This window comes from Onthophagus taurus, chromosome 11, assembly GCF_036711975.1.
Source record: "Onthophagus taurus isolate NC chromosome 11, IU_Otau_3.0, whole genome shotgun sequence".
NCBI lineage: Eukaryota > Metazoa > Arthropoda > Insecta > Coleoptera > Scarabaeidae > Onthophagus > Onthophagus taurus.
In genome coordinates this window covers 17,681,180-17,696,473 of record NC_091976.1, presented here as the reverse complement: position 1 = coordinate 17,696,473, position 15,294 = coordinate 17,681,180, and the positions used below count along the sequence as shown (strand labels likewise).

Below are 15,294 nucleotides of genomic sequence, written 5' to 3'. Positions count from 1 at the left end.
GTTTCATATTGTGTTATTATTTTTGCGATAATACCTTGTAAGATAAGAGAAAACAATCGTTTATCTATGTGGAACAACAATATCGAGAACGTTTAAACAAGTTTATAATCAGGGAATTTATAAATTAGTTTCAAAACTTTAAATATCAAACTAAATTAAAAAGAATCTTAAAAAAAGAAAATAGGATGACTAACTGTAAAACTACTTTATTCCAGAAAATCCGGAATAATTTCGTTCGGACAGCAACAACAAATGGTTGTTACAGTTATGTAAAATTGTGACTTTGATGTTATTACCGCGTTCAAAAGACGTTCATTTCACGATATATTTTAAGAACAGTTATAAAAAATCGTTATCGATGTTTTTGTTTATAATGAAAATGATACGAAATAAACTTAAATGACATAAACAAATAAATCTGAACCGAGATTTTTTTTAATTACAAAAGCAAATTAAAAACCTTGAAACAAAACGTAATCAACGTTCTCGCGTCAATTAATAATTAAAAGACCTCCGTACTTATTACCAACAAGATACCAACACGCGGAGAGAGAGCTTTTTACGTAATTTGTCGGTTTGTTTTATTGTTTAACATATACAACCACGATAATACTTGATGATTATTACAAATATTTGTGGGATTAAATCGAATACTATAAAATTTTCCATATTTCCTTTTAAATTTAAATAAATATCATTTTTATCGTTAAATTTACTAACAATTCCGAAAACGTGTCACTAAACGCGAATTAAAGTCAGTCTCGGAACTCGAGACACAATTGGGTTTCACGGAACAACCCTTTGCGGATCGATCACGTGCCACAGCAACCCTCTTACGGCTTCACTGACGTCACTAACCCCCTTTTGAATGCGGTGAAACGTGGATATCGTTAAATTAAATACTACAAAGAGGGTCAAATATAAGCCAACATAAATTTTAGCGATTTTAATTCTAATAATTCGTTTTAATTTAGATTAGATCCTCGTTGATTCTAACTTAAAAATGAATTGATCTGATTAGGTCATTTGTTAAAAAATTCATTCATCAAAAAGCGCATATATTATTAAATTCCTCTTGGTACCAGTAACATTAAGATGTTGCTAAGTTTAACAGACAAAGAAAAAGCGAGAAGTAAGGAAGCTGGATAAATCGAAGAAGCCATAACATTGGAAGTTACATTGTTAGTTAGAAAACAAAGGAGGTAACATGAATGAAGTTTTTGAAACGTAAAGCATACTAAGATCCAAAAGAAATTGTAGATAAAGGGGAAGAAGCCTGAAAATTTCAGAAGGGAGAAACAAACAAGGAATTATCAAAAATGTATAAGGATACAAAGAGTTGGACTCGGTGAAACTCAAATACGGAAAGAGCATGTATCCAAGAAGAATGAAGCTAAAAGCAATTAAAAATCTGAAAGATGCCAAAATGGACAGAATGAAGAAACTAAGAAAGAATTTAGAATAAAGAGAAGAAAAAAACTAACACCATTTAAGATTCAGAAAGAAGTGTAAGAAAGTTGCTAAAAACAAGTCAGATACAAACTAATAACTTAACGGTATCCTAGGAATTAAAAAGATAAAAAAATAGAAAAATGCCTTTTATGAAGATTACAGAAAAGTTTTTCAGAAAAGAAATGCCAGAACGCAGAGAAAGTAAAAAGCATGGACGAATTCAAAAATAAAGAAGCTGAAATCAATTATGAATCTAAAATGTACCAGAATAGTTCGAATGAAAAAACTACAAAGAATTCAAAATAAACAAAGAAACGAGTAAGAACCAAGGAAATTGGAAATAGTGAAGAAACGAGTAACATTCAAGGAACCAGAAAGCAAATAACCCGAAATATGTTAAGAGGTAAAAAAAACAATAAAAACGCACATATTTTCTAGGAACTAGAATGATAAGGAGAAAGAAACTCGAACAAATTCAAACAGAAAATATTATATTCTAGAAAAGAAAAGTCAGAATAATTAAGAAAGCCAGATTAAATGCAGAAAGCTGAGATAGTAAGAAACACGAACGAATCAAAAAGCACGAAAGTAAGAATCAGGCAGAATGTGATGACAATAATCTGAGGTTATATCAGATAATAAGAATATCAATGGAATTGTTGCACAACAAGTAAAAGGTGTTGTTATTTGAACACTGTGCCAAAACATAAATTATCTATAGAATAACTTATACAACAATAACGGGAAAAGCGATGCGAAGACCAGAAACGTCAGAAGAGATGACATTTGATATAAGTATCCTAAACTCTTGTTTAAAGTTTATTTCGCTCATCTAGTTAAACAGAATTAAAGTTCTTCTTCTTCGGAGATGTTATTTCCCTAGAGTCAATATTTTAAGGTTAAGAATTGCTAATCAAGTCAAAATTGTGCAAAGCACACAATTCGAAGTTTGTCCAGTGAGATATGTAGGAATTGATGGTACAGCAATACAATTTTTGGCATGGGACCTTATTCTCCACATGGACACTGCTTCTCATAGATTTATTTACATCATAGTCCATGTTTTTTGAAGAATCCTGGGTACTTAACAATCTAACTTTGTTGATGTAGTTTAGAATGGTTTGTTAGGTTGAGCAACTGTTACAAAATCTAGACGTTGTAGTACAGCTGTTTCTGCCAAACATAGGGCATTAAAAGTGGTGAAGAAATATCTTGGCTTCGTTGGTCGTCAAAGAAACAACGCCGAACTTCGATAGTATTTTGGTTTTTATCTAATATTAAACAAATACGATTCCGGTGCAATCCCTCTGTGCAACGATTGTCTTGAAGCCGCGAGGCCAAAGAAAAGAGTTAAGTTGGAAACACTAACGAAATAATTTGCTTACGTTGTACGTTGATATACGCTTTAAACATTTTCATGGACACGTGTGAAACGACTAGAAATTGTGTCTTAACAAGAAATTCTTAAAGTAATTTTTGATTTTAGTTGAAGGAATCTTTTGCAAAGTTAGTGACAGTTAACTAAACAAACTTAGTGCAACATAGTGCTGTCTAGTTTCTAAACAATGCGTAATATTGCTGTTTAAGACCGCTTATTATAAATTAAATAAGACTTATCAAAAAAATATAAGCTGGATGTAATACAGGATGTTTGCTCGATGGAAAACGTTTATCTAATATTATTATAGTTCTGCGTTGCTCTAAAAAAATTAATGTTAGACACAGTGTACCAACCATGTATGGTATAAAGAATAGCACCTTGGTAATCAGAAACCCAACCCAACCCCTCTTATCGCTGTCAACATATGCACGTTGCTGTAATTTTACTACACGCAGACAGGGAAGAAAAATCGAGAAACAGGGAATCTGGTGATAGTGAAGAGTTTGTAACTTTAAAAGATCCGTTAAGAAGCCAGAAGAAAAAAAGTAGCTTGAACAATATAAGAGAGAAATAATCCCGCGCTAGCTCAATGGGTGAAAAAACGGTGTTAACATCCTAGGAAAACCTTTGTTAGGGGGAAGGAGGAACCCAGGAAAAGGTAAGAATTTGGTAAGAATGCAAAAAGAAGAACAGGATAGAGTAACGAAAAAAATTAAGTTTCGGATACTCTTGAAACATCTTGGAACAAAAGTAATATTAAAAGTGAAGAATTCTAGAAGATGTTTCTTTATCTGCAGAAAATTCTATTACCAAAAATAAAACTAATGGATACATATTTCAATTTTTATTTTCTTTTATACAAATTTATTATTTCCAACATCTGCTCAAAACATTGCGTAACACACTCTCACCTTTTCACATCGAAACGTGTAAAACAAAAAATTGTTTAATTTGCATATTTAAATATATTGAATTTATTATTTCGTCGCCGTAGCTAATTACTCCATTCAGGTGTCATATTTACACACATGATATTAAATATGATATGAAGTTAAGGGTGTTCAGGAATACATACTTTCTTTTTATACACTCGTGTATCCGAGAAAGTAAAAAGAATAATGTAACATAAGGAGAAACTATCGTTATCGCCGATTTTTTATAATTTTTTATCGCACAAAATGTCATTTGAGTTAATCGACAAACTACCGTTAATCAATTCGTATATTATTTGATGAAAGATTGAAAAGTAGAAAGCCCGTTTTTACAACAATAATGATATAACACAATATAACTACAGTTCATCACTTTCAACGTTTCTTCTGTAAGATTAATACTTGGTACCGGTTTCGGTAAAATTAAATTACAATCTTCAGAAAAACAACATAATATAATGATACATAGAATAACCTAACACAGAAATCATGTAATAACTTGTGAATTTTATTTATATTGTTTGAGTAATTTTAACACTAAGTAACTAAATAAGTAAGTTTTACAAAGTATATAAGCATTCATCACTCTATAATTTAATGCAGAATTTTTTATCTCTGATCTTGAAACAGTTTGCTTCCTCGAGCTATTTCTTCATATTATAGAAAGTTCAACGAAAGTCACGGCAGAAAAACATCACAAACAGCAAAAAATCTTTATTTTAAGATCGATTTTAAAAGTTTATATCTCAAAAACTAAAAGATATTACGAAAAGCGGTCTTTTTCATTAAAAAGCTGGTGAATAAATGTATAAATGCTGATAATTTTATAACAATTAATTAAAACTCTGATTTGTTATGTTTTTTTGAAATTAACTGAGAAAAGATTGTTTACGCTAAAAAACGAGAAAAGACATTTGATTTCTAAAAAACAATTCTTAATATCCACAAACGCTTTCCAACTTTAAAATTGCTTAAGAATGCTAAGTATGTATATTACTGTAAAAGCCCAAAATACGGTTAATCTTAGGTTTAACTAGTAAATCTTAAGATTTACCAACATGAGTTAGTAAATGTGAGGATTTTTTAAGCAGGAGATATATTTTCCGGCTTTTACCAATAACGTTCGTAATTGGTAATGAAATTACCCATCTATCAAATTTTTACATTGCTTAAATTATTATCATTTCGTATTTTTTTGAAACATTTTCAAAATACTTTTTAAATGTAAAAATGAATAACAAAAATTAAATAATCTTCTCACAAACGTAACGCTTACGTTGGCTAAGATAACATATCAGTATTATTCTTATTATTTGGTGTTTTAAACAAATTAAAAGAGGGCAAATAATAAATTGCTAGTTATTAATAGTAAAAAAAAAACATTTTATTTGTTACAACACGAAGAGTTATTGTGGACATTTATAATTACAAAGTAGCCCTGATGACTTGCAAGTGCATTTCTTTGGTAAGCATTTTTTGAGGCAGTTACATTTTTGAATCTCCTTGTCCTCCGGTTATCGACAATTTTCTGACAACTTCTCGAAGACTCACTTCTTAATCTTTATAAAGTCTTCAGAGCATGAGGCAAACTGATTCTTAGTATAAAGCTGCTTTAATACTCCCTCTCTCCATCTTGATGGTGGTAAATGGTGGACTTTTACCAGTAAGAGTTGGTAAATGTTAGGTTTCACTGGAAAATCTTAGGTTTTACTGTAGTTCGGGCTTTTATAGTAACATCTACTCCAAGGCAGAATGTGATGACAATAATCTGAGGTTATATCAGATAATAAGAATATCAATGGAATTGTTGCACAACAAGTAAAAGGTGTTGTTATTTGAACACTGTGCCAAAACTTTAATACTCCTTCCCTCCATCTTGATGGTGGTAAAAGTTCGAAATGAACGATGATCACAGAACATTTCGGACTTTTACCATTAAGAGTTGGTAAATGTTAGGTTTCACTGGAAAATCTTAGGTTTTACTGTAGTTCCGGCTTTTATAGTAACATCTACTCCAAATTTGGTTTTTCCAACTTTTTACATAACTCAGAAAAGAAAACTCGAAATTCGCTCTAAAAATGTCAATATGATTGGTAATTTTTTTAGGTTAATTTCAAATATTAATTTCTCAAAAACTAATCGAGGTATCAAAAAACTGTTTGTACCATTAAAATTGCTTAAGAATTCTAAATAAACACTCCAAATTTGGTTTTTTCTAATTTTTTACATAACCTAAAAAACTACCAAATAGTATATATACTTCAAAATGCAGACTTGGGTTTAAAAAAATCATAACGATGTTTCTGGAAAATAAGACGCTATTGATGATACATTTAATCTTAATTCACCTTACTTTAAAATTTTTAATATTGCATCATCGTTTCTCAATTCGTTCTTGAGATATAATGTTATAAGTGCTGTTTTTTGCTTTCTCGCATTTTTTCAATAAATGGAAAATTTCGACAGAAATCCATTTTGGTACAAGGATCGATAATCGAAAATAATAATAAAAATAACTTTTTATACTAGAGTTATTATTAAATAAACATTTTTTAGTTGACAATAAGATTTTGGAATAATTTCAATAAAATACATCATTACTAATATCCCCCTTTAGATTATCGGAAACGTCCTGTATAAAATATAAAAGCGATAAATGTCTGATCGAGTAAAAGATATTTATCTTAACACCGACTTAAACGCCTTTAGCCCATCAGATATAACCGTCAGGGTAATTTTAAATGATTTGCATAACACCTGCTTTAACCAGCTTCTGAATAGTTTAATATTAAAAGGGTTGTTTTTGCAGATTTTTTATCGTATCAATTTGATTGCTTTGGTAACAGGTGTCTTATTTACATCTTAAAAATCGAATAGGATCGTTACGTTTCATTTTGGATAAGAAAAGCTTGGAATAACTCAAATTAGGTATCTTAAAGCTCATTCGTTTGGAACATTTTCAAAAAAAAATTGAGTAAATTACATTTTGTTAAACAATAACCCAGATATAATTCTTTGCTCCGGACAATCCTATTGTTTGGAATACATTTGGACCATTTATCATCTGCAACATAATAGAACGCGAAGTGTTATAAGAAACTTCTTGTACATTAATCCCCTTGATTCACTTCCAGAGTAAGTTTCTTATCGGAACAAAAAAAGATTTATAATATTTGGAATCAATCCAAAATCTAATAAAACGAGATGTATACGGGATTTCTCGAACAAAAATGTCTAATGATAAAATTAAAATTCTTTATAACATCGTTTTATAAAGTTGGTATCCTGTATGAAACCGGACGTGTTACATATCGCGATCTTCCGTTTCATTGTCATACAGATCCGTTGGAAGAAGATCTTTTTTTAATCTCTTCTGTATGGTAACCGTGTTATTATTATATCGCGGTTTATAAATCAAGGACGGTAGTTTTAGTTTTAATTGTTATTCCGCGCTAGATTGTTGTATATTTTTATTGAATTAAAAGTAAATCTAACACTAGAGCCTAGAAAGTTCTAACTAATAATAATAATAAATATTAGTTAATTCAAACTAGTGATGGAACGGATAGTGATTTTGCGAAAAGCCCGATACCGGATATTCGGCATCCCCTTCGGCCGGATATCCGGTTATCCGGCATATCTATCTAGCCATTATGGTTACATTTCTGCTATATTTGAATAAAAATGAAATTAATAAGAAAGCTGATAGGATATGTCAACTTATTTGGATCCAAGATACAAAATGAACTTTTTTGATGCTGATTTAATTGACGATATTTCCACAAGGATCCTGCAAGAAATGAATTTTATAACAAATTTTGAAAGTTATCGATGAAAATTGCAACATCGAAAATTTTATCAAAACTTCAAATATTGTTTTCTCAAAAACTAAAAGTTATTTTTCAAAACTGGTTGTTTATTGGAAAGAGGACACTTTTATTAACATTTTGGGAAATGTTCATACTCATATTCCAAGAAATGGATTTTATACGAATTTTTAAAACTTAATCGGCGGAAATTGCAAAATTCGAAAAAATTGTCGATTATTTCAAAAATTTATATCTCAACAACTAAAAGTGATTTTTCAAAACGGCTTTTTGCATTAAAAAGAGGATACTTTAATTAATAATTGGTGATATTTCGACAAGGATCCTTCAAGAAATTAATTTTATAGCGAATTTTGAAAATTATCCATGAAAATTGCAACATCGAAAATTTTATCAAAACTTCAATTATTATTTTCTCAAAAACTAAAAGTTATTTTTCAACATGGGTTGGTTCATTGGAAATAAGATACTTTTATTAACACTTTAGGGAAATTTTGATACCTACTCATATTCCAAGAACTAGATTTTATACGACTTTTAAAACTTAATCGGTGAAATATGCTAAATTAGGAAAAATTGTCGATCATTTCAAAAATTTTTTTCTCAAGAACTGAAAGTGATTTTTCAAAACGGTTTGTTGCATTAAAAAGAGGATACTTTAATTAATAATCGAAAGTGATAACAGCGACAGTTATGTTAGTAATGAATGTGATGATGAATTATAAGCGAAGAGAAGAAAAGTAGACTAAACTGCAACAAGATATTTTATATATCGTATTGTGATTGTTACAATGAGATTGCTAATGACAAACTTGATATAAATAAAGTTGTATTCAATGAAAAAAGACCTATTGGGGTTGAACTTGATTATTATCTGCAGTGTCCAACACCTAAAAGAGATACTTGTCAGCAATATGGCCCATATCTTTATAGATGGAATTGAATTGGAGAGGAAGGTCTGTGTCAAGGATCTTGGTCTTTACATTGACGACAGCTTAAGGTTTACACGTAACACAAGTGAACTGATCAGGCGTGCTTACGCAAAATTGAAAATGCTGTTTGCTCATAGGCAAGTCTTGAACGCCGATATTAAAAAGAATCTTTGCGAGTCTGTAATTTTATCCAACTTTACATACTGTGACACAATTTAGGGCCACTGCCTGTTGACTGATGATGCGCGACGTTTTCAGGTAGTTCAGAATTCTTGTATTCGCTTTATATTTGGTATACGCCGACGTCAGAGAGTATCGTATAAGCTGGGGGAGTTGAAGTGGCTGAGTATGTCAAGTCGTCGTCAGTTACATTTTGGTTGTTTTCTTTATAAAGTTGTGTCAAGTAAGCTACCACCTTACCTCACCAACAAAGTTACTTACAGAACGGACATTCATAATATTAATGTACGGCGTAAGGACCTCATTGACATTCTTCGTCACCGTACCCAATTGTTCAAGAGGTCTTTTAGTTATAACGCGGCATGTATTTTAAATAAGTACAGTCTGCTTTTTGCTCAACCATCGTTTCGCACTTTTAAAGAGTCTCTGCGTCTTAAATTGCTTAATGACTAGCGCATCGTTCTACCTTCAACTCGAATTAGTGTATATATATATATATATATTTTCTTTTTAGTTTGTTAGGGACATTTATTAATTTTTATTTGTTTAGGCTCTTCATTTTTTATATTTTTCTCGTTTTTTACTTATCGGCCACGAAAATTGCTTCAGGTTGAATTTAATTTTGATTTGTTATTACTTTATTTATTTTATTTTGTTTTTTTTTATATTGCTTTTTTTTGTGTATGGGATTTCCAGGAAGACCACGACGCCATAATTTGGCTTACTGATGGAAATACCCTTTGGCAAACTCTATACTTAGTTATTTTAATGTATTACTTATATTGTAGTATTCTTTTATGCCAATAAACTATTATTATTATTATTATACTAATTCCTGTGAATGGTGGAGTACTAAGTAATAGGTTTTTAATATCTGACCAAAGCCGGATATTTGGCAACTATCCGTTCCACCACTAATCCAAACTAATAATCTGAGTTTAAGTTATCAGTTTCTATTATTGGACTCAGTCTTTTGAATATTAGTTCCTTAAAGAATTTTAAGACTACTAGTAATTGTGAAATCGGTCTGTAAAATTTAACATCATACGTTGCTTTCCTAACTTTGGCAATATGCATTTCTAACTTTCATAACCTCTGCAACTTTCCATCATTTTTATCTAAGGGTAGATTTCTACTTTGATGAAGTTGAATCGTGGAGCTTTCATTGAGTTCAGGTTAGTTCTACTAGATCTTTAGCAGTAAATGGTGTGTTGTTGTCTGTTCTATGATTTTCAATATTGGTCATTATTGCTTTGCAGAGGATTGGCAGTAAAGATCTCAGCCAGATGTTCAGCAAACAACGTTACAATTTGTTTATTGTTTGTAGCCCACGGCCTATTGTTTTTAATTGGAGATCTAGAGATTACAAGGCTATTGGTCTTCTTGGTTGCCTTCAATAGTGAACAATCGGTCTCTTCATATGCTAACAGTTCTTCTAGATACGAGCTCATAAATTCTTCTTTACGTTTTTGATTTTATCTTCTGAGTTTGCGCGTCTTGTTAAGTATAGTTTGTTCTGACTATTTTAACCTCGACTATTACCATATTCTTGTAGTTCATCCTTTTTGCTTTGACAAGTTCTCTGATCTCAAATAGATAATTTACACCTTTAGGTCCACTTTTACAATCCTCCTGACAAACTATCTAAGGGATAATTACCATGGTTACAGCGGTTTTAAGTGCTCTCATTGGCTAAGAGCGAAAATTTATCTATCGGATAAATTTATGGAGAGATGATTCTAGTTTTAGTTGTTATTCAGCTTTAGATTGTTGTATATTTTTTATTGGACTAAAACTAGAACTAACACTGGACCTAGAACTAGAAACATTCGGGTTTAGCCGCACGTCTCTCAAGACGGCTAAACCCGAATGATTCTAGTTCTAGGTCTTGTGTTAGTTTTAGTGATAGTGCTAGTGTAAAACTAGAACTAACACTAGACCTAGAACTAGAATCGTTCGAGTTTAGCCGCACGTCTCTCAAGACGGCTAAACCCGAATGATTCTAGTTCTAGGTCTGGTGTTAGTTTTAGTGATAGTGCTGCTAGTGTAAAATTAGAAGTAACACTAAACCTAGAATTAGAAACATTCGGGTTTAGCCTGAAGACGCACGGCTAAACCCGAAACTTTCTAATTCTAGGTCTAGTTTAGTTCTAGTTTTAATTGTTATTTATCGTTAGATTGTTGTATATTTTAAACCGGATGTTACATATCGTGATTTTCCGTTTCATTGTCATACAGATCCGTTGGAAGAACTTTTTTAAATCTCTTTTCTGTATGGTAACCGTGTTATTATTATATCGCGGTGCGTTTTGGGGTTCTTGAAACGAACGAACCCTCCCCCCAAAAACTTGAACCTTTCTCGAATAAAATCTTCTTTTTGTCTCGAATGCGAACGCGTGCTCGCTCACGTCTCCCGTCGTCTTCTTCTCTCATCGTCACATGTGTTGGCTACGTATGCACAAGTTGGTCGACAAACCCGCCACCAGGTTTATAAATAGACCCCCGGTGAGTGAGCGAGCGCGAGTCACTGAATATAAGTGAGTAATACTTATTGCCACACAACAATTTTCATTTTCGAAATAAAAAATAAAAGTATATCAGAAATAAAAAATAAGTTTCTCTTAAATGATACTGATTATTAATGCTTAAAAATTGTTTTCTTTAGAAAAAAATTAATTTTGATACAAAAGTTGATACGGATCTAACTGGTTCATTATTTTAGTGTGTTGTTGAGAGGTTGAGAAACTGAGAGCGGCAACGTCCAAAGCGGAACAGAGAGGAACGAACGAAGGACGTCTTCGAGCGCCACGAAAGCCGTAAATATCCTTATCCGGTAAATGGCTTTTGTACCGGGCGTTCTCGTCCCGTCCTCCTCGTTTCCTTTTCGTCGTCGAACCCGTGGTTCTCGTCGTTCTTCTCCTCCTTTTCTTTCTCCTCCTTTTTAGTCAGCCGCTTTTTCACTCACTTTGCGACCACCTCTCGTTATAATACAGAATAGAAACCGATCGTCCGCGGAATACTAATGAATTTCGCGATATTAAACGTGAAGGAGGAAACGAGAGAGAAAATTGATAGAGAAGGATAAGTTTAGCTTGTTTTCTTAGTTTCCAGAAGGTTTAAAGAACCTTGCGATCATTACTTTATTTTAATTTTGAAAGAACATTTATTAAAGATGACCAGATTTATTTATCTCAATTTATTTTTCAGGTAAATCCATCCTCAAGCGATCCATTAACACAAAAAATAATCAGCAAATTTGGCGAATACCAACGAGTGGTACCATATGTGGAAAGTACCTTATTAAAAGGAGGTGGGGCGTTGCTCACGGGTATTCTATCGACCCCTATGATAGAAAATTCACAAAAAAGCCCCGTCGGAACCACAAACTCGGTTTCCTCATCTTCGCCATCTTCATCTTCAAGACCTAATCAACAGCAACAACAACACCAAAGTTCCTCATCCTCTTCCACGTCCTCTTCAAATCCGCCGGTTTCATCGCGACTCCAACCTCCACCTGAATTCAAGAAGCCGCAGCAACAAAGCAATAGCCGACCACCTCCTCCAAGTCATCATCAACAAACGCACCAACGAGGTGGGGTTTTTATTAAACCTTCGGATGGAAAACCACCATATGAAGGACGGGGTGGATACCCTGGACAACCTGGAAAACATGGGAATGGAAACCATCGGTCTAACGGCATACATCCACCGAAAGGACCTCCCAATGGGGGGAATGGGAGTTCTACGTCACCGATGCCTTCCAATCGCCTGCACAATGTAGCACGTACTTTACCGAGGATACCTCTCGATCAGGTTAGTTAAAAAAAAAGAAATTACAACTAAAAGTTATGTTTCAAAAGAAATGATTCGGTTTTAACCAGAAAATGCTATCAATCTGACGATTTCATGTGAAACATCAGGTTTTCGACAGCTTTAGGTGTTGCTGATGAATGAGAACTCCAATTAAAAACAAATCGAATAGGATATCAATCGCTCGGAGAAGCTTCGAATGCTAAACCGAAAACATTAGTCATTGCGTATTTTTTTTCGATTAAATATTCAGACCTTGGCAGAAATTTGGCAATCACAATATTAATTATTATTCATAAAAAAGGAATAATGAATAGTTATTGTGAAATATTGTAATTATAAAAAAGATAAAATTAAAGTTATTTCAAATATGTTCTAAAAACATCTTTAAAAAACACAACTTTCAAAATTGAACAATTAATAAAATTGGGATATTTTGAAATTGCAAACGAAAGCTTTACTCATTCAAAATTGTGGGAATTTATAGGAAAAATAATTCCAGAAAATGCATATTTTGATCTAATTCTGTTTATTAAAAGTTCAGAATTAAAGCAGGTGATGAATTGTTTAACTTCACATGAAATTTGGTTAAAATTCAAAATCATTCAAGTGAGTAGCTTCTTAGAAAAGCTTCTTTATTTAAAATACCATTGAACGTCTCAATTATTTAAAAATAACTTCCTTTCGTAATCAAAAAATCAAGCAAAATTTTCTTATTCAATTACACAATTAGGTGTTAAGAATCTAGGCTTTGATAAATTCTTAGGAATTAAACGAAGATTAACGACGCTATATACTCCCTAACAAAAGAGTAGCCGAGAGAAAAATTAGATCATTAGTAGAAATTGCAAGATGCAATTTAGTTCAATTGGATTTACCACCATTCCTTCGGGTAGTAACTATTAATGCGGTAAATCATAGTGGAAATCGATGTTTATTGATGATACGATTACATTTATAAATTTGCGAAATTAGTACTTAATAATAACAATTTTTATTTCCTATATACTCTTATATTTTTGATTTATTGAATGAGAATACATCACAGCATATGATTTGCATCACAGCAGATGTCCTGTTAAGGAATTTTTTCCCTGATCTAAACAGAGTGTCAACAACTGCTAATTTAAAGTTTTTCAATGAAAGATCGTCTGTCCTAATATGTTCACAGAGACCAACCAACTACTGACCATGCATAGATCCGTAAAATTAAATTATAATTGGCGATGCTATCACGTTCCTCACCAACCCTTTACACTAGCTTGGCGATATCGATTGGCGGGGTACCGAATTTAACTAAGAATGGTTTTGAGATTACTTATCACCAAGACAGCTATCTTATTATCTATCGTATTTAATTACGATCTCCTTAGATCTCGTAGACTTTAGGACCAAGCGTCCAGGGAGAGTTTATTGTGTTATAAATAATTCTTTATACCATCAGCGTTACATCCAAACTTGTTATTGCATCAAAATCTTCATGTTTTGTATGCTGAGGTTAATAGAGTTATACGAGATTCAACTTTCTTGCTCTGATGGTGAATAATGTCCTATAATGTAGATGGTGACGTGATCGAAATCGAAAATTAACGCATCATCTTACTATGTATTATTACGAATAAGTCATATTGTCATGATAATTAATCTAAATTTTCTTGTTCGAGATAAATCTATTCTATTAAAAAGTCGTCAAGTGATTTAAATCGCCTGGTAATGTAAAAATTTCCTTCTCGTAAGATTCTAGTTTTCACAACATAACATGTCAATGTCTAATTAATATTGTGTACACGAGGTGTATAAAATGGGTACAATCCCAAGGTTTTAACTGAGAGTGATTGAAACTCATCACCTTTGGGCATTAAACCAACGATACTCAATACCAATACACATCCAACACATGTTACTTTTCGCAGACTCTCTTAAATTCACTTGTGTTATGCATTACGCGTCTTGCAGCTGTTATTAATACTTTTTTCATTGCCCGAAATTAAATGTTATAATTGAAATGCGAATCCAAATAACACAATAGTATAGATATTCATGTACCAGTATAATGTCAGTTTGGAGAAAGATTCAATATCTGATTTCAAAAAGATGTAAATTTAAGAAACGAGGTTGGAGGGTTATTCAGACATGTAAATGGATATAAATTGGGATATCAGTTTGATAATTCAGTTTGTAAAAACATTCAAGTATCAGATTGCAATGATACTTAAGTTACATTTTGATAAACGTTTGGATACAGGTTTGGAAAACATTTGTATATCTAAGTGTACAAGTGTTCAAGTTTTGTGTAAGATTGCATAAAAATTCAAAGTTTTATGTAATAATAAGATTTAGGAATTATTTTGGAAAAAGATTTGGAAACCAGATTGGAGGGATAATTTAAATACCGAAGTGTATAAAGATGCAAGATTCAATTGGAAATTAATTGTGAAGGTTACTCAAGTATAAATGAAAAGATATCTGATTGCAAAAACATTTAAGTTCTAATTTGGAAAAAGGTGCTGTACTGTTCAGTGGGAAATTAAGAAATGATTATATATTTTGAAAAAACTACGACCAGAATTATACAAGATGATAAAATGTCATTTGAGTTATTAAACCTTCATCAACGGAGAAGTAGAGGTAATTCATCATTTTGACATTATTTAGTAAACACTTTCAGAAATCATCAGATATAAGCAAATCTAGGGCTTTAATCCACTTTAACTCCTTAAACCAAAACGTAAAAATTAACGAATTTGTTTTTATCAAAATTTGATCGATACATAATATAA

At 31.9% G+C, this 15,294-nt stretch overlaps 1 protein-coding gene across 6 annotated transcripts in view; it reads left to right on the top strand.

Annotated features, from left to right (window-relative positions):
* Positions 1-15,294, top strand: part of LOC111424168 (AF4/FMR2 family member lilliputian) — a 219,508-nt gene that overhangs the window by 155,937 nt on the left and 48,277 nt on the right. For all 6 annotated transcript variants that reach the window (XM_071200624.1, XM_023057612.2, XM_023057609.2 and 3 more), the window contains one exon: positions 11,912-12,517. In XM_071200624.1, the coding sequence (XP_071056725.1) occupies positions 11,912-12,517 (606 nt within the window). The remainder of the gene's footprint in view (positions 1-11,911; positions 12,518-15,294) is intronic.